Source organism: Spermophilus citellus (assembly GCF_964194105.1).
Source record: "Spermophilus citellus genome assembly, contig: SCAFFOLD_58, whole genome shotgun sequence".
Classification (NCBI taxonomy): Eukaryota; Metazoa; Chordata; class Mammalia; order Rodentia; family Sciuridae; genus Spermophilus; species Spermophilus citellus.
Genome location: NW_027672891.1, coordinates 375,421 through 401,678, shown reverse-complemented (window position 1 = coordinate 401,678; position 26,258 = coordinate 375,421). Strand labels below are relative to the sequence as shown.

The following is a 26,258-nucleotide window of genomic DNA, read 5'->3' as shown; positions in this document are numbered from 1 at the left end:
TTTCTTTAACCATTCATCTATTAGTTGGGAAGGGCTCTGGCCTAGCATGCAGCTGTAGAGATTAAAGGTCTGTGACCTTGTATGGGAGAAAAAAAAAATACCCTGGGATAATTCAACAGCATTTGTATTAGGATTAGGGAGTCAAGTGGAGGGTGGCACATTTGATGTCTTAGAGCAGCTGGAACATTGTGAACTTAGTGTGGCCAGAAATTCAGCAGGCCCAGTGTTGGAGAAGAGATATATATAACTTGTTCAGAAGGAAAAATAACAGGCAGAGACCTTAAACATTTGACAGTTATCAGATAAGTTTTCTTTCTCTGCATTCTATTAAAATTTAGAATTCATAAAAAAGATGAAAAAATTCTACACTGAACTCCCATAGACCCTCCATTTAGATCCTACAATTTGTATTTACTATACGTATTATACTCCCACCCCCTTCCCACCCACTAAATCTAATTTATTTCATGTTTTTAATCAGTTAATATTTATTACTTTTATGTGAGATAAAATTTATAAATAGTGCAATACAAAAATCTTAATTGTTTGACTATTTAAGTTCCCATAGCACCTTTCTACTCCTCACCCCGTCAAGATGCAGCCTGTTACTATCACAGACTCTTCCTAGTAAGCATCCATTCCATTCTCCCTACAAGTCAGCCCACATTTCGATTTTTCCCCACTGTAGGTTAATTTTGACTGTTCTAGACTTTAGGTAGTATTTTATGTAAAACAAAGATTTTTAAATTCACCTATGTTGCATCTATCAGTAGTTGTTTGCATATTTCATTTTTAATTACTGAGTAGTATTTCATTGTAGATAAATGAGTTTATCTTTTCTGTTAAGGATGCTGGGATTGTAGCAGCATAACTGTTATGAAAGCTGCTTTGCACTCTCTGGTACCACTGTTTTGTGAACATATCCTTTTATTTCTTTTAGGATGGAATTGCTTAGTCAAAGATTGTGCATTTGTTTAGTTTTATTAACTACTTTCTTTCTAGCTGTTGTGATTTTTTTTGGGCTCTGGTTTTCTATTTGAATTTTACTTGCCCAATATGGAATGGATAGTGGCTTGCCCTCAGGTCAGAAGTTGTAAAAATGGAAAACTTACAATGCCATTCATTCTTCCAAATGGCAACTATCTTAAATTTTCTGTCTCTTTTGATACCTCCCAGTGCTTTCTGACACATGTTTTTTTTTAATACTATAAAGTATAAAAATAAAAGTCTGTACTTTTCATTTGCAGGAGGGCTCTTTAAAACAGAGAACCTGGTCATGGAAGCATTTAAATAGTTACTGTTCTGGTCACTGTGGTTCCTCAGATGACTGTGGGTTAAACTCAGAGTTGTAGTTTTCTAGGAAGAGGAATAGAAAGCCCAGATGCCTTTTTTCCTAGGATTACTTCCAAGGAGTCAATTTATGAATGAAGCCTTGCCTGGTGCAAAGAATTCTGGACATACTCCAAGTTGCTTAGGCGGTTAAAATAGATGTCAAGAGTCTCTCGGGAAATGGACCCCAGGTATGTTCAGGTGGAGAACTCTGCCAACCAGCAGCAGGCTTGAAGTGAAAATTTAAAGAACACATGGCCATTTGGTAGTGACTGAAAATTACAATTGTGTGTATTGCATGATCCAGTAATTCTGTTTTTAGGAATTTACCTTATGAATTTGTTCACACACATTAAAAATAAAAAGGACGTTTGTTCATGATAATAGCGTAAGAATTGTCAATATCCTGGTAACTACTGCTAGGGAAAGATGCCAGTCTTATTTTGATATCTTGTTTCATGTTAGAACACAGAACTACCTTTCTAAGTTTGGTCAATTTACATAAGTTTCCAAGTTCGTGTTAAAAATTCAAGATAATGTTCTTTGAGGATTTTTTAAGCTAATTCATACAAAGTACCTATCTTGTGTCTGGTTCACCAGAGAAGATATTTCAAATTTATGGGTATTTTTGTTCTCTAATAATTTTGTTCTTGTTATATACAGCAAAGACATGAGCATAGGCAGAGCTTAGATACCAGATTGATTTGTTTGGCACATAGTGTAGGGACAGTGGCAATTTAAAGCACAAATTGTTTGTCTCATATTAATGGAACCCTTAAATGACAAATAATAAAATTTACTTTTATTTTTTAGGGAATGGGAAACTAGTGAAGAGGTTGGTTTTGTTTTAAGCTGGAGAATGACAGTTTTTGAAATTTTAAAATTAATATGGATCTGCTGTGTGAAAAGGGGATTGGAAAAAGACCAAAGTTACTATATAGAGTTAGGTTGGGAGGTTGTTAAAGAGTCCATTGTATTAACAATGAAAAGCTAACCTTGAGTCTGTGGGAGTGGAAATAGAAAGTATGTGTGTAAGTTCTCTGGAAGTGATTCAGCAGGATTTGTGCATGTTGGGAGCAGAGAAGAGGAAGAAGTCCAAGATGACTCTGGAATCTGAGCTTGGCTGGGACAGCACAGTGCACTATTTCAAGAATTTGAAAGATTGGGTAATGAATGATTAATCTGGGTTAGGCCTAGTGACACAAGCCTGTAATTCCAGCGACTCAGGTCTGTGAGGCAGGAGTAGCATCACATGTTTGAGTTCAGCCTACCCAATGTAGTGAGACCCTGTCACAAAATAAAAAAAATGAAAAGGGCTGGGAATATGGCTCCAGTGGCAGAGCACTGCTAAGTTCAATCCACAGTACCACACCCCAAAAAAATGATGAATTTGTGAAAAATTTGAGTGGCAGCCATGTCCAATAAATAATTGGTAATGTTGGTCTTGTGAGATGGATTAAATATAGAAAGAAATTCTGAGAAAATAGACCAAGGTGCTGTAGAAGTTAAGACTGTAGTTGAGGTCTGCAGGAGAGAAAACCTTAAGTGGGACTCGAGAGAGAGTGATAGAACAATGGAATACCCTCAGTGAGCACTTGTAGTGGGAGGGGAAAGGAAAAGAAGCATGGGGTATGGGGAGCAAGAGGATCTGGCCACACACAGAGGATTACTTGAGCATAGGTGCAGGAGAATTAATATTTTGGAAGCCCAAGGAGCAGCTATCTAAGAGTGTCTAGTTCTCCAATGACATATGAGAAAAGAGGAAGATCACTGAGTTTGGCAACCTTTAGGAGCAATATCAATTGGATTTTGGGACAGAAGGACTTGGAAAAAGAATGAGTGTCATAGTAGTGGATACAGTGGGCCAGATCATTCATTTATAAAGTTTAGCAGGTAAAGAAAGGAGACTGTTGCTGCAACCTCTCTGCCATAGCCAGAAATCTGCAAGGGGTGATTGGGGATTGGGAAAGTTTCTGCAAAGCAGGTAGACTGAGGGACACAGCACTGGTGAGACAGTAGGGTTATTTTTTTATGCTCAGAATTCTTCATCCCTAGGAGATGGTAACTGAGTTCAAGGTCCCGACTGACAGAACTCTGTGCCTTTGCACAGTTTCCTCAGGCTGGGTGTCACCATAGCAACTGGGCAATCTTGACCTATACTTTTACATGGGAAATTCTTAGTGCAAACGCAGCCATGAGGCATAGTCGGAGATCATGATCCAGGTCACTGCTCTACTGAATTTGTTAGAATGGCTAGTTTCCAAGGGAAGAATTATTTTTCTTTTATGCAGTCCTAAACATATATGCTTATGTATTAAATATATATGTAACACACACACACACAACACACACACACACACACACACACACACACACACACACACACACACACACACACACACACGGAAAACCGCAACTTCTTCCACGGACAATGTTTGAGGAGTAGCTAATTAACATAATTGTTGAATGCTTTGTGAGAAGCTGCTAACTAACAATAAATGTAATAACAATTACAAAGTAACAATAAATGCAGTAATAGAACTGCATCAGTTAATCACGTGTTACTCTTTAAGCCTGTCATCTCTTCTGAGTGAAAGTAATCTTCCTGCTTAAATGCAGTTGTTTATTCATTAGTAATTATGATTTGTATAAAATAGAAGAATTACCGTTGTTACCACTGTGATGGTGGTTAATGGAATAACCTATTATCAGTCATTTTCAGGGGCAAATCAGATGTGTCCTAAATAAAATTTTTGCTTTCTCAAGTCTTTTGTTTATGGAGGGAGGAAGGGAATCTACTGGGTGTTGTCTACATGCTAGAGAGCTGATGTGCACTTTAAAGTGTTTCCCTCATTTAATCCTTATTTACATATGAGGCAAAAAATGCCAAAACCCAATATCCAAGGTGCTCTGAAAACCAGTAGGGTCTTTGTAACTTGTGTGGCCTCAAAACTTGAACTAAATTGATCTGAGTCTATTCATAGCCTTTGCCTATCCTATTTAGTATGAGTGTTCAAATATTTTGCAACAGAAATATTAATGTCTTTGATTACTGGGTTCTTCCAGATCACTCTGATGACATTGTCATGTAATATACAATATGTGTATGACATAACCTTCTGATGTCCAAAACATTCCAAATGCTGAAACTCAAATCTTAGGACTTTATAGTTCTGAAGATGTTTTTTCCTCCTGGTGATAGTTACAGACAGTTGGAGCTCTGGGAATACAAGGTTAAAGGAATAATTCTGTAAAGTGGGCCCATTGTGCTAGCCCTTGACATAACTGTCTTTTAAAAAACAAATCGCCCACATCCTTGCCTGCCTTAAGTCAATAGGATATGTTACATTTCTTAGGAAGCACCCTGTTATCTGAAGGAGAAATGCAGACCCGAAATGATGATAAGCATACAAGTGATTCTTTAAGAGTGGGGTGGAGGGTACTTTTGTAACCCTTACACAGATTAGATCCCAGAACTCAAGGAGATAGGGATAATTTTCTCTAACCAAAGAAATCTATGAGAACAGATTCCAATTGGAACTGGTCAGCGTGGGCCAAAGTGACCTAGAGTTGTTATGCACACAGGGGACCTGAAACGCTGCTATTGTACAGCTGGCAGCCAAGAGTCAAGAGGTAGACCTGAGAGGGACTCTCTGAAAACTCCCCTGTAACCCTCTAGTAAAATATGAGGGCCAAAGAGGTCTGCCATACACTCAATCGAGCGTGTCCCCTTTTCCCGTCCTTTCTAATGAACTCATGCCTGCTACTTTGAGTCACATGCCTGAACTCTTTGTGGCATGATCATAAGAACAGTGAGAACTTCTCTGGCAATCTCTACTTCCTGGCAGGCCTTTGCTCTGGAGCACTGGTATATCATTCTACCTGATTTTGTTGGCCAGAAATTCATTGTGTATTCATAGGTTTTGTCTGAGTGGTTGTTCTAAAATGCTGGGGATTTTGTTTTTCTTCAGTTATGGGGGGAGACACAGGCATGGAAATGATTGTTAAGATGTAAGAGATTGATACTAAAATTCCCAAAATAGGAGGCATGGTATACTACACATGGGGAAACCTGTGTGGGTCAAAGGCAGAAGGAGCCAGGGGAAAGCATGCAGAAAGCCTCAATTGTGATTGAGTTTATGCTGTTCAATTATTACGCTCCCCGTTAAATAATTCTTGTATCATGACTGAGTTGCTATTGCTTCGTTGACACCCCAGACCAACTTCAATATAAATAAATGTGGCTATTTAATCACTTATTCTCCTTTCCTGTTATTGGATTCTGGGTTTGTTCTATTTGAATGGTTTTATTATTATTAGAGAAACTGCTAAGAATCATGGAACAATAATCCCATTGAGCCTCAAATCAAGCAGAGTAAAAATTGGTTGGCTGCTTTCTTAGATGACTAGAAGAGATTCTGACTTTGGGGGCTAGGGTGGGGTTTTTTTCCCCCGCCCTCACTTATCCCTGGAGAAAACACTCTTCTCCTTAGCTCTCCAGCCATTTATAATGGAATTATTGAACTGCAGTTTTCTTGTGGAGAACACTTGTGGTCCACAAAACTTTAGTCAGAGGCAATGATGATGAAAACTTCTTCTAGAGCTGTGAGCCAGAAACCTGTTCCTGGACTCTGTTCTCTGTCCTATCTTTGTAGTCTTCAGAGTAGTTTAAGAACCACCTCTGCAGTCGGCTCCAGGGCATTTGTGAGACTTGATTAAAAGACCATAGTATGAAGGGCCAACCAGGCTGCCCAGTGGACTTCATTATCTTCTCTTTGTTACTTACTTGCTCATGCCTGTGCAATTGTGTATAAAATGTAATCTTTCCATGCCTTTCTCAGGTCGATCCCAAAGAGCTAATCAAGACGGTCACCAGGCATGTGACTGGACATGGACATGAAGCCTGGCCTGAAGACCTTGTTTCACTGACTGAGCAGTTACACTACTACAATGAGCGCCTCCTGGACTTCACTCAGGCATGACTACTTCAGGGCCTTCGGAAGGGGGTGGATGTGCAGAGGTTCACTGCGGATGACCAGTATAAAAGGGAAACTATCCTTGGCTTGGCAGAGTAAGTGATACCTTTGTCTTATGAGGGATGAATTTAAATTGGAGCACAAGTAAAATTCAGACTATTAGTTCCAGTTCCTCGAAGATTCACATTAATGGTTGATACTAGCAGGACTTTCTGCACTTTTTCCATTCATATGAGGAATGTATGTGTCTTCCCAAAAGATCAGTAAATGCAGACATCGTAAGCCACAGATTTAAATAGTAAGCAGTGGGATTATTATTTTTTTTATAAAGTTTACCATGACTTTAATAGTCCAATACCAAGATTATGACCAAATTAGTATTCCTGGTCAGGAACCTCACTTTCCAAAGTACATGCAAATTTAATTTCTCCAGTATGTTAATATGAGAGACAGTTGACTGATAGCTAAGGAAGACCCCATGCCATAGGTTCAGATGCCTTTATCGGTTCTGGGCCTCTAAGAAAAGAGAAGCTGCCTGGCACAAGTTTTCTTTTGTCAGAGGCAAGGAGCAGCTGCCAGTTTTCCTTTTGTGCCTTAACCCTTTCAAGAGAAGAGCAAGGCCTTGAATGAGGTGACAGTACAGCTCAAGGGACAGTTGTAAGAGTTGCCTTCTAGGTATGGAATTCCTTTTGGTTTTAATACTGATGTCTGTTTTTTGTTTCAGGAGTTTAGATCAGATGAGAAGTGTTTATATGTCAGGAGGTGGGAAAGTATGTTCACACATTATGGTTATTAAGACAGTTTGTTTTTAACATCACAACTTCTTAAGTGCTTACTATGGGCAAGGCACTACATAAAGTGATCTGTAAACTTTAAATATCTTATCATAGATAACCTCATGAGTTCAGATGTTGTCCCATATCCCCATTGAGCTGGATGTTGCTTAGGAGTAGGAGGTAACTGGCCCGAGTTTCAGTTGATGGTACAGATTGCTAGTCTGACTTTACCCTGGATCGGTCATGTGTCAAAGCCTTTGCATCTTCACGACACCACAGGCCTTTCCCTACATCCTGTTGCATTCTCAAGGGGCAGTAAGTGTGCAGTGCAGTCTCGGCTTCCAACCTTGAAACTAAGGCTAAATTGTGCCACATTTAGTGGTCATTCATCTCTCAGGGCAAATTCCTTCAAAATAACAAAAATGGTCTTGATTATGGTAATGGTATGTCAGTTTTCATGGTATCATTTAAATCCTTGAGAAAGTGGAAAAGTAGCCTTGATATTCTCTGATAATTTTATTATCAGACACTCCAGATTATCTTTTAAAAAAAACAGGCAGGGTGTGCAGAAATTTTCAAAAAATAATGGAAACAATCCCCGGCCATTCTCAGTTAAGGGGAGAAATATAGAATATTTTTCTCTTCCCCTCTATCCTCCTGGAAGTTCATAATTTCAGAGTCATTTAATGTCCGATTTGAAAATGACATAAGACATCTTATAGTTCAGTCTCCTTCCTTTTTGGAGGAGGAATTTGAGAATCAGAGAGCTTTAAGGAATTGCTTAGCGTCCTACAGCAGGAGATGAGCCTGGGTTTTCTAATTCTAAATTCACTGTGCTTTTCCTTTGGGCATTTTGTAATCCTTAATGCTGTGTTCATGATTTCATAGAAGAGGATTATTATGCAGAATAAAAGTTCATAAGGTAAGGCTTGCCTTCTGTCATTAGTTACATTTTGCTAGTGTTTGTCCTTTATTTACTTTTTAAAGTATTCAGTTAGCCTATGCTATTTGAAGTATATATCAAAGGACAAATACATGCCTTTGATAAGTACAGAATCTTCTGTACTTTGAGTTGCTTAGAAAAGTATACAGCAGTCTTTGGGTGGCTTGTTTAAGGTGGTGAAAGTTTCTAAGGCTTTCAGCCTTACCAGTTCTGATTTTAGAGATGGCATTTCAGTGTCTTGTATAGATTTATAAAACCCATTTCTTGTTTTGCTCCTCTTTCTTCACTTGTATTACAATGTGACCATTCTTTAGTTTCTTGCTTGTTGTGTATCTATTTCACAGTTGTTTTTTGTAAGTCAGTCATTATACACATGTCTACAATAATACCTTTTCAGGGGTCAGACAGGGTGGTTTTGAAGAGGATATGACACTATTTGTTCCCTCCCATCTTTATCAAGTGATAAAAAAATACCGGTACTTAAACACAGTATGTCCCAATGCCAGGCGATGTGCCAGACCCCCATAATAGGAAAATAGACCCCCATTTTCTTGTACTTCTTTATATGCCTAGAATTGATAATGGTCCCTACTCGCAACAGATTCTCATTCTCTCATGTGAGACAGGTACTCAAAAAATAAGAAAAGATTTCAGTTGACAGTGACCTAATCCCTAGGTTGACAAATTTATCTAACCCTGGATCTCTTCTTTTATAGCCCATGAGCAAAGGATGACTTTCATATTTTTAAAGGTTTGTGGAAAACAAAACAATAAAAAGGCTATGTGACAGGGACTATGGCAGTAAAGCTGAAATATTTACTATATGACTCTTTACAGAAAATGTTTACCAGCCCCTGGCTAATCAAACATATATGTCATGGTTTACTTAGGGTGAATATAGTCTGAGAAATTGTTAATAACAGAGATTTCATTTGTACTTTGCTGATTTGGGCCATACCTTGCCAAACAAGAATTCCATCTTGCATTTCTGCTGGGAATTAGAGGTTTTGCAGTAGACCTTAATGTGGGCACCATGGACCATTTTCTTGTACTTCTTTATATGCCTAGAGAATCTCAACCCTGGTGATGTCATTCCTTGGTTTCAACCTTCCACTTACTTTCAGTTACCTATAGAATGAGGTACATGTCCTAGAAACTTCAGGAGCCCTTTCTGCTTCATTTCTCAGAGTTCCATCTGTCTCTCCTTCCTGTTGACCATCTCTGCTTAGTTAATGCTTGTTTCAGCCTCCAGCTCAAGTTCGTTACTCTCCTATCCCTATTGTCACAGCATTTAGTAGTCTTTTTTTTTTAAACTCTATCCCCATGGTATTTAACTACTGGTTCACATCTCATATCATCTAGTAGACTGTGAGTTCCTTAAGAAATACCTTGTTTATTTTTATGTCCTAAATAACCAGCACAGTACCTGTCACAACAGAGAAAACATGCTTATTGAGTAAGTAACTATGACTTCTCAGAGAGCTACCTCACTGTAGAGATATACTATTTGCAGAGGCTCTAGAATCTGGAACAGAATTTTTTAACCTCAGCATTACTGACATTTTGACTGGATAATTCTTTCTTGCGGGGTAATGGGTAGGCCTGTCCTATGTATTGTAGGGTGTTCAACAGCATCTCTAGCATCTGCCCACTAGGTGCCAATAGCACTCTTCCCATCCACCATTTGTGACAATCAAAATATTTCTAGACATTGTTAAATCTTCCCTGGGTCACAGAATTACTCAGAGTTGGGAACTACTGGTCTAGATTAATTCATGGTAAATTGCTGTGTACTCGGTCGAAAAGGAACAATCAGATTCCTTGGAAGTCGTTTTCTGAATTCTTATAAAATGGCTTTTATTAAGGGCTGTAGTGACTACCCTCACAGCTGGAGAGCAATCCCAATGAAAATTGTCTTTGCCGATTAAGGTAACGTGTTCCTTCTCTCTCTTTCCTGTGCATGGTGGACATTTCTAAAGGACTCTTGAAGAAAATGTCTACAACATTGCTCTTTCTCTGGCACAGCGGTATAGCATCTCCCGTTGGGAAGTTTTTATGACCCATTTGGAGTTCCTGTTCACAGACAGTGGGTAAGCATGAAGTTCATATGAATGTTTAATGTCCATGCTTTTCTTTTCAGAGTCTATTAGAAAAAAAAATCTTGAAGTTACAGCGTACAACTTCAGGTTTACTTCTCAGCTATAATAGACTACTTTCCTAGTACTCTCTCCCTTTCACATTTTTTATATACCAATGTTAAGCAATAGCCTATTCATGTTTTTTAGTAATAAGAGCCTTGAGTTAGATACTTTACTGTTCATTTATATATTCATTCAGCAGTTTCTGTTGAGACTCTTCACATTGTTAGTAGGTATACAGTGGTGATTCACAGTGTTAGTAGGTATACAGTGGAGAGCAAAAGCAGGCATCCTGGTTGTCTTGGAACATAGGGTATACAGTGAGAGACGACAATCAAGTAGTGACATAACCAAATGTGAAATTAAAAACAGGACAGGTACTATGTAAGAGAGCCCAGTTATGCGATTTGGCATAGTTAGGGAAGGCTTTACTGTGGAGATGTGGGTTGAGTTGTGCTATGATCTGGCCATGGTTTGAGTGTTCCCAGGTGCTCATATATTGAAATTTAACACCCATCGTGGGTAAATAGGAGAATGGGATCCTGCTATGGTGTTTAGAGGGTGGGACCTTCAAAAATAGATCAGGATTAGATAAGATTGGATGAAGTCCCCATGGTTAAATCTGGTTGCCACATAAGAAAAAAGAGGGGCCTAAGGATATAGATGCACATGTGTGCTGCCTGTGATGCTGTATGCAGCCTAGGAACTCCACCAGCAAGAAAGCCATTGCTAGATGTGGACCCTTGAGACCCCAGATCTGTGAGCTAAGTAAACCTTTTCTTTATAAGATAGCCTGCCTCAGGAATTTCATTATAGTAATGCAAAATAGACTATTACAAGCTAAGACCTAAATATTGAGTCAGAATTGATTACAAGGATAAAGGAATCATTTCCTAAGTAGACAGTATGGTAAGTGCCAAGGCCCTTTGAGGAACATGATGAGTCTGAGAGCCTGGCAGAGGAACAGGGTAGGTGAAGTCCAGTGAGTTGGGATCGTGGCACGAAATGAGACAAGCCAGACGATGCACCAAGAACATGGAGGTGTCAGCAAGGGCTGTTGACTTCTTCGTAAGAATAGTAGGCTATTTAAATAGTAGGCTATTTAAGGATTTGGATGAAGGATGGGAAGATGGTATGACCAGATTTTCACTTTAAGATCACTTTCATGACTATGTTGAGAAAAGATCTGAAGGAAATCAGAATAGACATATACAGACTATTTATGGCACTATTATAGCAATAGTCTGCACCACAGGTGACCATAGATTGGAGTACGGCTTTAAAAGTGTAGGTGAGGCAAAGATGGGTTTGAGATATTTAAAAGGTAAAATAGATGGAACTTAATATATTAATTAACAAGAATAAATTAGATATAAAGGCAAATGAAAGGGGAGACATCAAGAATCATCCCAGCTGGGCATTGTGGTACACACATGTAATCCTGGCAACTCTGGAGGGGAGACGGAAGGATCATGTGTTGGAAGCCAACACTGCTGACTTAGCAAAAACCTGTCTCAAAATAAAAAGAAACGGGGATGTAGCTCATTGTCCCTATGTTCAATCCCCCCACCCACTCTCATCCCCAGCTTTTTACTTGGTCCACCTTTTGGGTGGTAGCATCATTCAGTGAGATGAAGCACTCTATGGAGGTCAAGCAGGGTGGAGAATGGGAAGTTATATGTACTGAAACACCCCTGTCCCCCCAAAAATGGCAGTCAGCTGTTGGAACTTAGCAATTTGGAATTCAAAGGAGAAGGTGAGGCAGAGGAACTGGCTTGGGAGTTATGTGCATGTCGCTGGTACAGAAGGTGTGTGTGTGTGTGCGCGCGCTCTGGAGAGGAGTGTATGGTCAAAGAGGCAGGCTTGAAGCAACCATGGGGGCCTTCATAGTAGCTGGTCAAGAGCTGCTAGAAAAAGAATTAGGGGAGAGCAGTAGGATGGGAGGGGGAGAACAGGAATGGTGCTGAAGGGTATCGTGGCCAGAGCCTTTTAAGAAGCAGGGAGAACTGAGTGGGGTCAAATCCTGCTGAAGGGTCAAGAGATGCTTATGATGTTGCATCTTTAATTTTTATTAGTCAGTGAAATTTTAAGTACTTCATTTTAAGTATTCATCAGGTTACTACATGGTGACACTGTTATCTATGATAAATACTGCCCTGGCCTCACTATTTTTGAGGCATAATAATATGTTCAAATAAATGTTTCTTCTGATGTGCATATTGGCATTTAGAAAAATATCATGGCATTTTGTTAATTCTTTTTTTTTCTTTGTTACATAAAAGGATTCCATATCTGTAAAAACAGGAAGCTTCATTGGTCTCTGAATATATTATAAATTATCAGGCAGTTGAGTAATGTACAAGACTGTTCCTGGCATGTCATTATACCTGATAGCAGTGTGATTATGCAGATGCACAGCAATTACAAACCAGGAAATCATTAGCTCCTGGCATCATTACTTGTGAGTGGCAAAGCACTTGATATTGATTTAGCAAGTGTGTTAGGTCCTCTGTGTTCTTTACTTAAAACCCTTTGCCTTACTATTCAAACTTTTTTTTTTCCTTTGTGGACTGGGAATTGAACCCAGGGCCTTGCACATTCTAGGCAAGCAGTCTGTCACTGAGCTGTAACTCCAGGCCTTTTAAAAAATTTTATTGAGACAAGGTCTTGCCAAATTGCCTGTGCGGTTCTGGAACTTGTGGTCTTTTTGCCTCAGCTTCTTTTGTAACTGGGGCAATAAGTGTGCATCACCTCTTCCAGACAACTAGTTAATCAAACTTGGCAATCTGATTATTAGAAATCAGCCTTGTTAATACAAAAATTGCCCATCATTAATTGGTTGAATTAATAGTAAATTAGTAAATAAAACTGTTCCTTTAAAAAAAATCACCCCTCTCCTCCATGGAGTTCATCCCCCTGTCATTGTACCTTCTCCCTCCTCTCTTGGTGGACTTGGAGGTGTGACCCCCACAGCAGCTTCATAGTCGGGTGTGGTGGAATGTCCTCAGCCTGTGGAGTATGAGCCTCCAGTCGGATGGCTAGATTAGATCCTATTGATGTCATCCTATCTCTGTGTCCTTAGACCAGAACATTCACTTCCCTGAAGTTCATTTTCTTGACTTTAAGGAATAATAAAATGATTTAATAGTAAAATATTGAACCTACAGCAGGCAATGCATGATCAGTGCCTCACTAAGGGCAGTTATTCCCTGTAGCTCTCCTATCAGAGTTCTCATAAACACCCATACTTGAGTTCCTGGTTTCTTTTCCCCCTTCTTATACTGTTTTAAGCAGTTACTGCTTTTCCATGGTCATGCCTAAGTCACTTGCAACTGCTGGACAGTCTCTCATGGCTGCTTAGTCCTGCTGGAGTATGTTCTGCCCTGAGGCTCGAGGTAGACTTGTCACTCACTGCAGATTTAGTATCCATTTCACCCTGAGGCTGCACTAGACATTGGTGGATCTTACAGACAGCGGGAGCTCTCAGTGGGCATGTGACCTGATGGGTCAGCATGGGGTTTGGAATCAAATCAAGTTTTAAGATCCAGTGCTACTGGCCAGACCCACCAACTGTGCAGCCTTTTGAGTGTTTCCTAATTCTCTTAAGTCACCGTTTTCTTAGTGATAGGGACTATTATTCTTACCCTGGAGGGTTGTGAAGATTGGAAGAAATCTGTGGAAATTGTGTACCTAGGTGATTCTTTCAGTACTATTCTGGTTAATTCTCTTTCTGTAATTTTTGTTAATTTTGCTGACTCCATGAGTGTCTCTCAGTTTTGGACACAGGATCCTTTTAAAATACTGGAGTTACGTGTCTGATATACTAGAACTATATCTATTAATGTTGTTGATGGTATTATTTAGTATCTTTGTATTCTAAGCACAATGTACTGAGTCACATTCTTGTCCCCATGTAGCTTATAACCTAATAGGGACCCCTTCTTCTCCCTGTCCCCTAAAATAGCCCAAAGGTAAATTGCAAGTTTAGTAAGTACCATAAAAAGGGTTCCTCTTCACAGGGACCCTGGATGTGCTGTGCTATTTTTCATAGTGAATTTCATATTCTTTAGGGAGGATTCATTCATCTCAAATGCAGAGATGGGCAAGAACATGGTATCTCTGTGAGAAGATAGAACAAATTGTAGTGAATCTGCCTTTTTCTAAGTTGAAGCAGATGAGACCAAATTTATGACTTGGGGTTGTTATTGATCATTCAGTGAGGTCTGTGTCCAGGTTGCCATGTTGTAAAGTATTCTGTCTACCTCCTCCAGGTTCCTCTTCCTTGAAGACCCTGACACAATTGAGGAGGTGGTATCAGAGTGATTAGTATATGAAGGGGGGAGATTTAAAGCCATACCTATTTCCTAGAATTTAAGGTACCTCAGTTTATTAAAGGCTTGTTATAACTTTGAAAATTAAAACAAAAATCCAGGAACAGGAAAGATACATATTAGAGTAGGGAATGTTGCATGTAGATATTCAGATCATGGGCCTTTCAGGGTTTTTAAAATTGAACCATAAATTTGGTTCTAATTTCTTTCTTTGTTTTTGGTCAGGGCTGGGGATCAAACCCAGGGCCTTGCATATATATGCCAGGCAAATGCTCTGCTACTGAGCTCCATCTCCAGCCCTTGATTTTTCTTTTGATCTAAGGAGAGAGAACTTGACCAGAACTGTTGTTTGTATACACACACACACACACACACACACACACACACACAAATCCACAAGGCCTTAAAAAATGAAGATAACTAATTTCCATTGCTTTTAATTTGACCACTCCATTCATAGCAGAAAATGTTCTATTAACGAACTCATGGAGAATCAGTGTGACAGAAACTAGTCTGAGATATTCATTGCTGATTCTTCCATCAACTCTCTGGGTGTTTTTTTTTTTTTTTTTTTTTTTTTTTTTTTTTTTTTTTTTTTTTTTTTTTAAAGTTGGTGACATTCATTTTGCCTACATTTTCCCTATAGTAGTCACAGGTGCTGCTGCAAGCTGCATTGCAGCCCCGGGCTGCCGTGTCGGGGTCATCCTGAGGCATTCACACCCTACCCTTCTTGGGTTGATCCCCTTGCACGAGTAGTTGTAAGTTAGCATGCTGGTCATTCCTGTGGATTTGTAGACCTCCATGCTTTGGGACTGACTAGTCTTTGGGGAAATGGCCATAAGTACTCTACTGAACTGTCTCTCTCATATACAATCTCATATGAAAATATTGGCTCTGTTGCTTTATTGAGTAAAACAGATCTGAATTTGGGAGACCCAACTTGGAATCAATTTCCATCTCTTACTAGTTACGGGAGTTTTATCTGTACTTTGGTTTACCTCAGAGAACAAGAATAATGAGGTCTTCTGCAGAGAGTTACTGTGAGGAGTAAACGAGGCAATCGGGCAGAAGCACTGGCAGGTTATTGCTAAATTCCATTTAAATCCCATCCCCTTGCTCTCTTCAGCCTCGCCCTGCAGCCCTCTCCCATTCTTTTTCTTCCTCCTCCCTCTCACATTCTAAGTATCCCTTTCAGTCAGCTAATGGAATTGCATTATCACTCAGTCTTAGACTGAGTACAGAAAAATGTATTTAAATAAACTTCTTTTCTAACTTTCAATACTTGCTGATTTTGAGTCATATTTTGGGGTGATTGGCAACTTGAAGCCGTTACAGAACACCTTGATGGTGGGATTAGTACTAAAAGTTTATCCCTTATACATCGAGTACAGCTAACGCTAGCTTCTTCCTGTAGTTAATTTTTGAAAGTTAAATATGCACTGTATGTTTAAGTTGCTTTATACCTAAACTTGGTTCAGGAAAATGCACTTAAACTGTTTTTAAGGGTAATCATTAAGTTGATTATTGAAAAGTCCATAGTGGTTTCATGGTATTTCTTCCTACTCTCTTGAATGTAAGTTCTTTGGAATTGTTTTCTAGGCAGAGATTTCATTTCTTGTTCCAAAGGGAAGATAACAGCGTCTTTCAATGGAAACTATTAAAACAGCTATTGATTACTGGCATCTATAAAAGATCTCAGCACATTGTAATTTACTGAAAAGGGAGGTTTGGGTATTTATAAAGTGTCAGTAAAGGTATTCCACTATCTGTCTTGACAAGATAATTAGGTAAAATTGCACATGAGGCAAACTGAATTGTAGGCACAGAAGAATAAGTGGGTGGGCACAGGAAAAAGTAATGTTGATTGAGACAGACTAGATCCAAAATCGAGTCAAACACAGATGAACTAAATAGACTGTTATGATTTAGTCATTGTTTTCCATTTTGTGGATGAATCTGTCTTGAATACTGTTTATCAGGGTGTTAGGAGTGAAGTGTGACATCAGAGCCCTTCGAGATCATTGCAGCAGTGCTTTCTGTGCTGTTTCTCAAGTGTTTGTTAGTTTGGACACTTCACCTTCTTGAGTCAATGGCTGCTGTGTGATGTGTGGACAAACTTAAGACTTTTGAGTCCAGACAGATCGGGATGCTTGGACTTAGGCAAGTCATGTAACCTATCTTGATAGCAGTTTCTTTAACTATGAGTTGATAATGATCCAGTTTTAACTTGCTAGCCTAGCTGTCACCATAATCAAGGCAAATTTGTTTTTCTTCTCTGTTCTGCACCTTTTTCTGCTTGCAAGTCTTTGTCAATATGCATCATCTTATCGGGGCTACATGGCTTATTATTTATCTCCTCATTGTCTTCAGACCTCATTTTGCAAGTTACTGTGAGTCACTTTCCTATACTACCATATGCAGTTTTTTTTTTCCCCCAGAGATGACATTGCACAATTAAGAGTAATGATAGGGTCAAGAGTATTTTCCGAACAGTTGCCTTTTCTGCTGTCCTGTTCCATGATCAGGCCTTGTGCTTTCTTGCTGTGGTACTTTGAATCATGTTATTTCTGCTTCATTCCTTTCTACAATGTCAAACTCAAGTACTTCTTTGTCTTCTGTTATCATTGATTTCTACTTCTGCAGTCATAGCTTTTAGTGGTCTTTATCTTAATTAGAATACAATTTTATGTCCTTTGTCAGCACTTACCATTGGTTTGCATTGTTGTTCAATGCCAAGTACGTATAACTAAACTCGATTTTCAGACCTGGAGGAGAGTTCTGTGCTGTAAATCTTTATATCCTTCCCAGAGCACAGTGCTTTGTATGTAGATGACACCTATTTATAGAGGACATCCACTCATACATTTGTAAGTCATGTTATTGAATGGTTCTTTTGTATCACACACTGGACCTTGGTACTGATAAAGTTAAACAAGATGTAATGTGATCTATGCCATCATAGTATAATAGTTATATATATTATGGGTATCAGAATATGTAGCATGTCAGTGACTCAGAAGAGGCAGTGAAGGAAAATTTTATAGATAGGGATATTTTTGCAAGTATTCGAACTGTCTTAATGGAAAATAACATTTCTCTTGAAGTGAAAGTAAAAAGAAACGTTTTTAAAATTATATTTTGATTTTATAGATTGTCTCTTTTATCCCAAGAATTTTTATAGTCTCATAAAATTTTTAAACACAATTTATATTGTTCATGTACAAAAACCAAACACATATCCCCTTTGGCACTTTCTAAAAATGGTAATTCTAGTAAACAGGGTATCATATTTCAGAGAGGTTGCTTTAAAGTCATCTGAAATCTAACTTTCTTGCCCAGGGTCTCATTGTTGCCCCCAGATACTTTTATTTCTGCCTGTGGGAATCTTGGAAACTGGACGTTTCTGTTAGTTTGTAGGGCTGCCTTAAGGACCCTTAAAATTGGAGCACTAAAAATATGTTTTCTCTAGGCCATTGTGGTGACACTAGACCTGAGACTTCTATCCAGGGACAAACGTAGACCAAAGTGGACTCCTTTCCTTTCTGTCCAAAACACAGATCAAACAAACAAAAAAATGCTTGATTTTTTTTAACCCCAATAAGTTAACCTTAAATGGTTTTTATTATATTATGAAGACATTTACATTAGTATGAAAATATTAAGATATGTGTTTTGTTCAAGTAGTATTACTAAAGTTAATTCAAGAGGAAATACACTTATTTCTTCTTTGCCATTTTATTTGAACACAGTATAAAATTGGGATCTATAGAATATCAATTCAAGACTCTTAGATATAACACTTATGCCTGAAAGTTTGGACTTTTTCTTCCCCTCGCTGTTTCCTGAATTCTTGAAATAAGGTTGTAGTGTTTCTATACTGAAGTGCAGATTTAAATTTTTTTCTTGTGACATGGGTAAATGATTTACAGTGGAAGCTGATAGATCTTGGTTTGTATTCTAGCTGGGAAGCATTGAACAACCCTTCTGATGCAGGGACGCCCTCCTTCACAGGGCTGCTGGGCCCGTACGTGATATGAGGGCCGTGCGGTGCAGTGGTCGGCATCCGACATGTGTTGTTATCCTCTCTTAAGAGCTTCCTGGATCCTGCTGGCTGAAAGTCTTTGATTAGGCAAGAGGAAGGGATCTGAATGAAGTAGACTTTCCAGCTGAGTTTTAAAAAATTATGCTGTTGGATAAAGGAACCAAATCTCAACACTTTCTTTGGCTCTTAATTTCAGTTTGTCCACAGGAGAAATTGAAAAGCGGCCCAAGCCCTTCATCTCCTCCAGACTTTGAAGACTGATCCTGAAGCCTTTCAGAAGCACATGGCCAAGTATATTTACCCCACTATTGGTGGCCTTGATCACGAAAGGCTGCTGTATTATTTCACTCTTCTGGAAAACTGTGGATGTGCAGACTTAGGTAGACATGCCATTAAGCCAGAAACCCACATTCGGCTTCTGAAGAAGTTTAAAGTTGTCGCATCAGGTAGGATGCTCATGTCGCCGCTCAAACTTGGGTTTTTTTGTACACAATTAGAATTATATACACAGAATATTGAAGTTGATCAACTGTAGTTACTATTCTGTTTTTTCAATTCCTTCCCTAACAGCTGAGGGAATTAAATATCAGAAAAAGTAAGAGACCTATTGAAAGTCCTACAGTGAGTTCTGATAAACCTAATCCTTAAACCCACAGCTTCAACTCCTGTTCCAGAGGTTTATCCCTGTTTCCATTGACTAAGACATTCAAGTTCACTTCAATGGAGCCTATTTAAAAATATGCATGAAACACTTGAAAAAGAGCCTTTGCATCTTTGATAAATTGTGGAGATCTTTAGAATAGGGTCCCTGTGCTCATAATTAAGAAATTAAACATGCTAATACTACTGTTAAATCTGTGATAAGTTGCATGGCACTTTCATGTCTATATTTATTTGATATTCATAACAGCTTTGAGAATGTATTTCAGGGTTTTTTTTTTCCACTTACAAAGGAATAAGGGCTAAGATCAATCCCTGTCTATAGGTAGCTGGTGAAATGCTAGATAAGTAACAAACAAATATAATGCAGTATGGAGAAGACTTAGGACTTGTGGAAGTCTGGGGAGGTGAGAAGATACTGCCTTCCTGAGTGTACACATGAGAAAACTGAAGCACACAGAGTGGCCTGTCTAGGATTGCAGAGCTAATCAAGTTTCAGGCTGGGACCAGTTCTCAGATCTTCTGATCTTTAAATGAAACCAACTGTCTAGTGTAAATGGGAGATTGTTTCTGTGTGTGTGTATATATCTGAGTGAACCGCTTACCCACTTTCTTTTCTCATTAGGTCTTAATTACAAAAAATTGACAGATGAAAATAAGAATCCTCTTGATGCACTGGAGCCAGTTCTTTCAAGTCAAAATATCTATTTCCAAGCTTGCTCCCAAAATCCCTGCAAAGGAGGGATGGATGCTTTTGCCCAGCTCTCTGTATACTGTTTGGTTACAGAAGTTATTCTGGACTGGAGACCCTCACCTCATCAAGCAAATCCCAGAGTCCTCCCCAGAGTGGCTTCATGCCTATGATATCTGCGTGAAATACTTTGACCGCCTCCACCCAGGTGACCTCATTGCTGTGGTGGATGCAATTACATTCTCTCCAAAGGCTGTGGCCAAGGTAACCAAAAGATAGAAAGTATGTTGAGTGGTTTAGAAGAAATGAAAATTGTTTTCACAGTCTGTAGATTGCTTGTCCTTTGATTTTTTTTCTTTCTTTTAGGTTTTTATTTATTTATTTATTTTGCTAAGCATGAGGTTTTAATTGGGATCATTTTTCTCCATTACAGATGTTTAGATAGTGAAAATCAGTTTCACCTTTTCTAACTTACATGGTTTTTTTAATACTTATTATAGTTTTTGATGATATATCGTTTTAAAATACATTTTCAAGGGTAAAGAAACTCCATTGTCAAGCCAAGAGTACCTTTATTCAGAACTCACACTAACAATTTGTCTGTATTAAATTGAGCCCTTAAAAAATTTCACATTGAAAATCACACAGCATATGGCTTGGAGATAGATACTGCCTGTCACATTTTCCAATTTTTCATGCTCAGATCTGAACCCTTGGAGTTGATCTTAATAGCTGCTCTCAATCCCTCAGCAATGTGTACTTTCCCTCAGAAGAGATGGCGGAGGTCTTTCTCCCCTTCTCTCTCTCACCCAGGTTTTATTGCTAGGAAAATATCCTTTCTCATTGCTTGGGCCCCAGGTGTTCTCTCCTCTGGAAAATCTCCCAGCCTCTACAGAAAGTTGTTGTCTCTGGAATGCCTTTTTAAAAATAAAATCTCCTTTTGCCCATCTTTGCTTTCTCCTTACCCCAAGTCAGCTTCATTATAGTTATTAGTATCCTGGAAATCGGATAATTACAGAGAATACAAACCATTCATTTGAAGGTTGGCATAGGAGTGGATCAAACACCACTTCTCTGTGGAGAAGGCTAGGTTTTACCTAACTAGATGCACAGTTGTGTATAACCAAAGACTTCTTTTTTTTTAAATTGTTGTAACCCAAGTAATTTAATTAACAACTTGGTTCAATTTTATAAGCACTGCATTGAAAAGGAGATAATCATTTTTGTTACTTTCAAGGAAGAAAGTAAGAATTGTTTTAAAGGAAAATGCTGTGGTATATTTGAAAAAAAATCATAAGTTTGGAGTCATGCAAATCTGGCTTTGAACTCTGAATCTGTCACATATCAGCTATGTAGTGTGGCCTCAGGTCTTCTGCCTTTTCCAAGGCAGAGTCAGGGCTGAGTAATCTCTGAGGAAGATAACATTATTACTCTGACTTTATAGACAAAGCTAAGTTGGTAATGAGGAGCCACAAATTGAACTCGAGGGAGACTGACTTCCTCCATAGCCTTTACGCCTCGTCACTGAACTGTGCCACCCCTCAAAAGTCATAGAACAAATCATTGGAGCCAGTCTAGAGACGGGTAGGGTGCGATGGTCAGAGAACCCCAAGCATTTCAGACCCAAAAGAACAGACTGTCCTGGGCTATGTCCATAGCAAGTCTGGGTCCAAATGAGAGAGGCCATGCAGGAGCCTGATAATATATGGGAACGAATAGATCCATGTGGTCAGTTTGTATCCTAGAAAAGTAACCGCAGAGCTGGGGCCTAAGCCCTGGCTGAAAGGCAGATAAGCAAGGAGACCAGCCGAGGCAATGAGGGAGTCCCCTCCTAAGGCAATCTCTCAGCCCCACTTCAGGCTAAAGGAGGTTTTAAATATTTTATGTGGGTGTAGGACTGGTTAGCAAAGGCCATATGCTAATTTGAGCATGTATATGGAGGTGTGTGTCTTGACAGTTTTAGACCTTTCAGCAGCAATTACTTATTAATGATTAAACTTATGACTGTGGTACAGGGTTCACTTAGAGTTTTAGCTGTTATTTATGTTTTGAGTCTGATTTTAAGTTACAGCACATTTTCATCGCTTCATCTAATCGTAATCTTGCACTTTAAGATGTCTACCAACCATCTGAAAATGGATGGCATAATCTTTTGTTCCTATGTTTGTATTTTTCTGAGGAGAAAATGCCTGGCTGACTCAGTGAAGATGAAGTCGGTCAGCTTTTGTTGCTTCCTCTTAGCTCAGATGGTATATCCAAAGCATAGATGTTTTTTGTAGCTGTTCTCAAGAGATGGTTTTCTATCATCAGGTAGATATATAGAGAGTGTTTAGACTACTACATCTAGAAGTAATTTTTGTTAGTCTAGCTATAGTATTTGCTTTCATTTTATTAATCAGCAAGCTTTTAATTTTCTGATCAGAGAGGAAAAGTGTAAAATTTAGGTAAATGTTTAAAGCCACACACTGCTGTCCTATTTATATAGAGAGAATATAAAAATGAAACACAACCCACAAATGTCAGAGGACACATTTGGAAGAGGAAATGCAGCTGGATTTGTCCAAATCTGCAAAACACCAGATGTTCCCACAGCTTGTACATGATGTTAAAAATGTAAAATAAGTGTGTACTATTCATACAGTGTTCAGTTTTCAAATGTGTACCCACATTTAATTGAGAACCAAATTTTCAGAAGTAGTAAGCTTATTCTAGAGTATATTAAAAAAAAAAGGCAGTAATCGTTCAGATATTGGAAGTCAGGAATATCCCAAACCTTGAGTGCCCAGTCCAGGTAATACAGCAGGATGGGCTCCCGCACTCCTGGTCACAGTCATTTAGTTAACACTCACATCAGCAGAATTCTTAGAAATTCTGGGGGCAATACTTACAAAGCAATATTAACGTCTTGTTGCAAGAGAATGATTTTCATGTCATTTGAGGTGATGAATGTGCAAAAGGGAAAAGGACAGAAATGTTTAAAGTCTTTTGCTGCAAATCCCAATTGTTTTATGTGATCTGGTCAGGTTAGAGTTGCTCTCCTATTGCTTATCCAACTCGCATTAAAGAAATTATCATGGAAAGGACAGAGAGCACGTTAGTAGGTGGTAAGTCTAGGAAGACAGAGAAGATGAAAGGCAGGTCTAAACAGCATTGCTTGGTTCAGACCTGATGTGGTTAGATACGGGAAACATCTGTGTAACCCCTGCCCTTGTGTTTTCTACTTACTGTTGGTTACTAATGTGGCCACATCCATAGGCAGGACATTACTCCTGTCACTTATGAAATCTATCAAGAAGTTTGCTGGAATTCTTTAAGTACCCTTTGGTGTCAATGGAATTTTAAAAAGGCCTTCTAGTATCTTTCCCAGTACTTTTTAACCAGGAATGGGATAGACATTTCCTGCTCCCCTCACCCCTGGTCCCTCAGGTGCCTCGAGTTCTAGCTTGCACCACTGACAAGTCACTGCTGTTGTAAACCACTGTTCCTGGTGGGAACATATTGTCTCTCCTGAACTGGAGCATAAAAATGGCTGGAAACTATGTATCTGTCAACCCTCTGGCCTTCGGACACCAGTTCTATTGATAATGAAGCCCCCGTCTGTCCTTCCTTGCTTCTTTCTTGTTTTCTCCCCTTCTTCCTCCTTGTAGTCCCCACTTTGGGGTTCTGCCTCTGAAGCTATGGAAACAGTAGAAGGGCATCTTTCATATTATAGCTGTTCAAATTCTTGAAATAAGCAACTCTTTGTTCTTCTATCCTATTATTCCATAATAGGATAGAAGAACAACTTGGCATAAAAAATTGGGGAGAGTAAAATTTGTTTATGTCAAATCATGTTTTTTTTTTTTTTAAAGTTTACTTCTCTCAAGGGGTTGCATTGTAATTGGTGAGTCTCTGCTATGCTAATATTGTCTTTTAACTAAGAATAGAAATATGTCTTTCACCATAATGATTAAGTGGTCTATATAAAAATGTTTAGATAAAGAGATAAAGTGTATTATCTAATTGCATAGGATGATACATGACATGGGGATTGGGGAGAGTTTACTAGGGAACGAACTCAGGTCCTTGCATATGCTAGGCAAATGCTAAACCACTTAACTGCCCTTTTTTGTTTGTGGTATTGAGGATCAAACTTGGGGGTGCTTCACCATTGAACTACATACCCAACACTTCTCTTTTTTTTTTTAAACATTAGTTGTCAACAGACCTTTATTTTGTTTTATTTATTTTTATGTGGCAATGAGAATTGAACCCAGTGCCCACACATGCTAGGCAAGCACTCTACGAATGAGCTACAACCCCAGCCCCTCATTTTGAGACAAGGTCTCGTTAAGTTGCCCACACTGTCATTGAACTTACAATTCTCCTGCCTTCTGAGAGCTGGGGTTATAGGCATGCACCACCAGACCTGGATTGACATATAATTTTCTGATGCATGAATCAAACGTAGTTTATGTAGTCTCAGATTGAACATGAGAAGTTCAGGTTTAGTTATGTCCCATACCTCAGTAGTTACCATCAGAGACATCAAGCAATGGAAAACATGCTTGAAAGAAACTTAAATTTTAAAAAATATATAGTAAAACAATTTGAGAAGTACATTCTTCATGAGGTTGGAATGATGACAAGAACTGAAGCATATTTAATCTTTACTGGGTATCTAATATGTTAGACACATTACTATAACAAATCCTCAAATTACTATAACAAATACCTTAGATAATAGACTTATAAAGAGAGAAGGTTTATTTTGGCTCATAGTTTTGGACATTGCAGTGCATGATCAACTGGACAGTGGTGACAGCTTATCACTCATGGCAGGTGGAACAACCTGTTCACCTTATGATCAGGGGGAAGAGAGTGGGGGAGGAGAGCAGGGTCACTCTTCACCTTCAAGGGCAGACCCTCAGTGACCCAAAGACCTCCTACTTGGCTCAACCTCTTAAAATTTCTACCCCTGCAGCAGCATCAAGCCAGGGACCAGGCCTTTAAGCATATGGGCCTTTGAGAAGCATTCAAGATCCAAACTATAGCATCATTTAATAAACATAATTTTGTAATTCCTAGTGAATGCTTCAGTTTTGCTCAGAAGCATTATATTACTATGGTTAAGTTGGATAAAATCACATTCAGACACATAGGAATTATTGAACTGTTTTTATTTTTCCTGGTGAGAGTAATATTCACAATGCTACCCAAAACGTTTCTTCTCAGAAACATTCAAAATACGAGGAATTCCTACATACTAGTTTAAGGTTCAGAAACCAATATAATAGGGATCATGAAATCGCCAGATGTCACCTGGGAATGTCCCAAGTCAATAACCTGTTGATGAGTTGTCAGTATAGAATATTACCTGCTCCACCTGGTCCTCTTTCCACCTCCAAAATACAAAGGAAAAGACACAGAAGACTAGATTACTTCTTGCTTTTTGGTTTGTTCTGGTCTGTGACTTTGGAATCCATCGTCTTTCTCCTACTTTGGCATTTTGAAACCATCAGTTTTGTCCCCTATTACAGTGCCTTACAACCAGACCTGGGGCTTTATGGTGCTCTTTAATTCCAAGTTATCCTGTTTATTTTCTTCCTGGTCTTCTATCCTGTGCCATCTTCAGTGATGACCTGTTCATACTCCCTTAACATTTTTGCAAGTTCTGGAAGTGTTCAAATACACTGGAGTTTGCAGTTTTAAGAGTACAATCCTTTTTCATATCTGTGTCTTTGTCAGATTTCTCCATCCAGAACTCTAGCTTCTCAAGTTCTGCTGCTCCTTTCTTAGGAATATTTCAGTCTCCAAATGAATCCATTTCTCTTATTTAGTTTTCATCCTGTTTCTGTAAGAACAATAATCACATACCAAGAGTCGTTTCCAGCTGGGTTGGGAATCAGAAGTTCTCAAGATTAGGGAAGCAGCTAAGATAGCAGCCCAGGTTTTCTTTGCCAGATGAAATCACAGGACTGCACAGGGATTGCTCCAGAGCCTCCCTTTTGTTCAGTTGCATTTACCTGCAGACATTGCTGAGTCATGTGGCTGTTACTGCACTAGCTAAGTAAGGGGTCCTAGGAAAAAAAGGACCACACTTTTGTCATCTCGGCCTCTTCCAAAGAGAGTTCCTGTTTGGCTGCATCATTTTCTAGGTCTGTGCAACCTTCACCTCAGTATTTCTTTTCATATATCAATTCTTCAAGTTAATTTTTTCCCTTATCTTCTTAAAATTGGTCCTTGAGGTGATTTATCTTGACTCTGTACTTCATCTCTCTCTCCTCTTCTTTTGAGATTAATTAGCTGGTTTTGAAAATAATTTATCTGTTTTCTTTTTCCTTTCTAAAGACTAGGAAGTCCAAGGGTATGGTGTCAGCATTTGCTGAGATC

General features: G+C 38.9%; 1 protein-coding gene across 1 annotated transcript in view; it reads left to right on the top strand.

The window, feature by feature from the left end:
- LOC308640438 (NBAS subunit of NRZ tethering complex-like) overlaps nucleotides 1–20,165 on the top strand; it is a gene marked incomplete at its 3' end in the record, with an annotated part of 118,862 nt that extends 98,697 nt beyond the window's left edge. The window contains 8 exon segments of the mRNA XM_081312357.1: nucleotides 5,985–6,033; nucleotides 6,171–6,308; nucleotides 6,312–6,400; nucleotides 10,004–10,114; nucleotides 18,732–18,757; nucleotides 18,760–18,981; nucleotides 19,821–19,899; nucleotides 19,901–20,165. Coding sequence (XP_081168483.1) covers nucleotides 5,985–6,033; nucleotides 6,171–6,308; nucleotides 6,312–6,400; nucleotides 10,004–10,114; nucleotides 18,732–18,757; nucleotides 18,760–18,981; nucleotides 19,821–19,899; nucleotides 19,901–20,165 — 979 coding nt within the window.
- Between the last annotated feature and the right edge of the window lie 6,093 nt (nucleotides 20,166–26,258).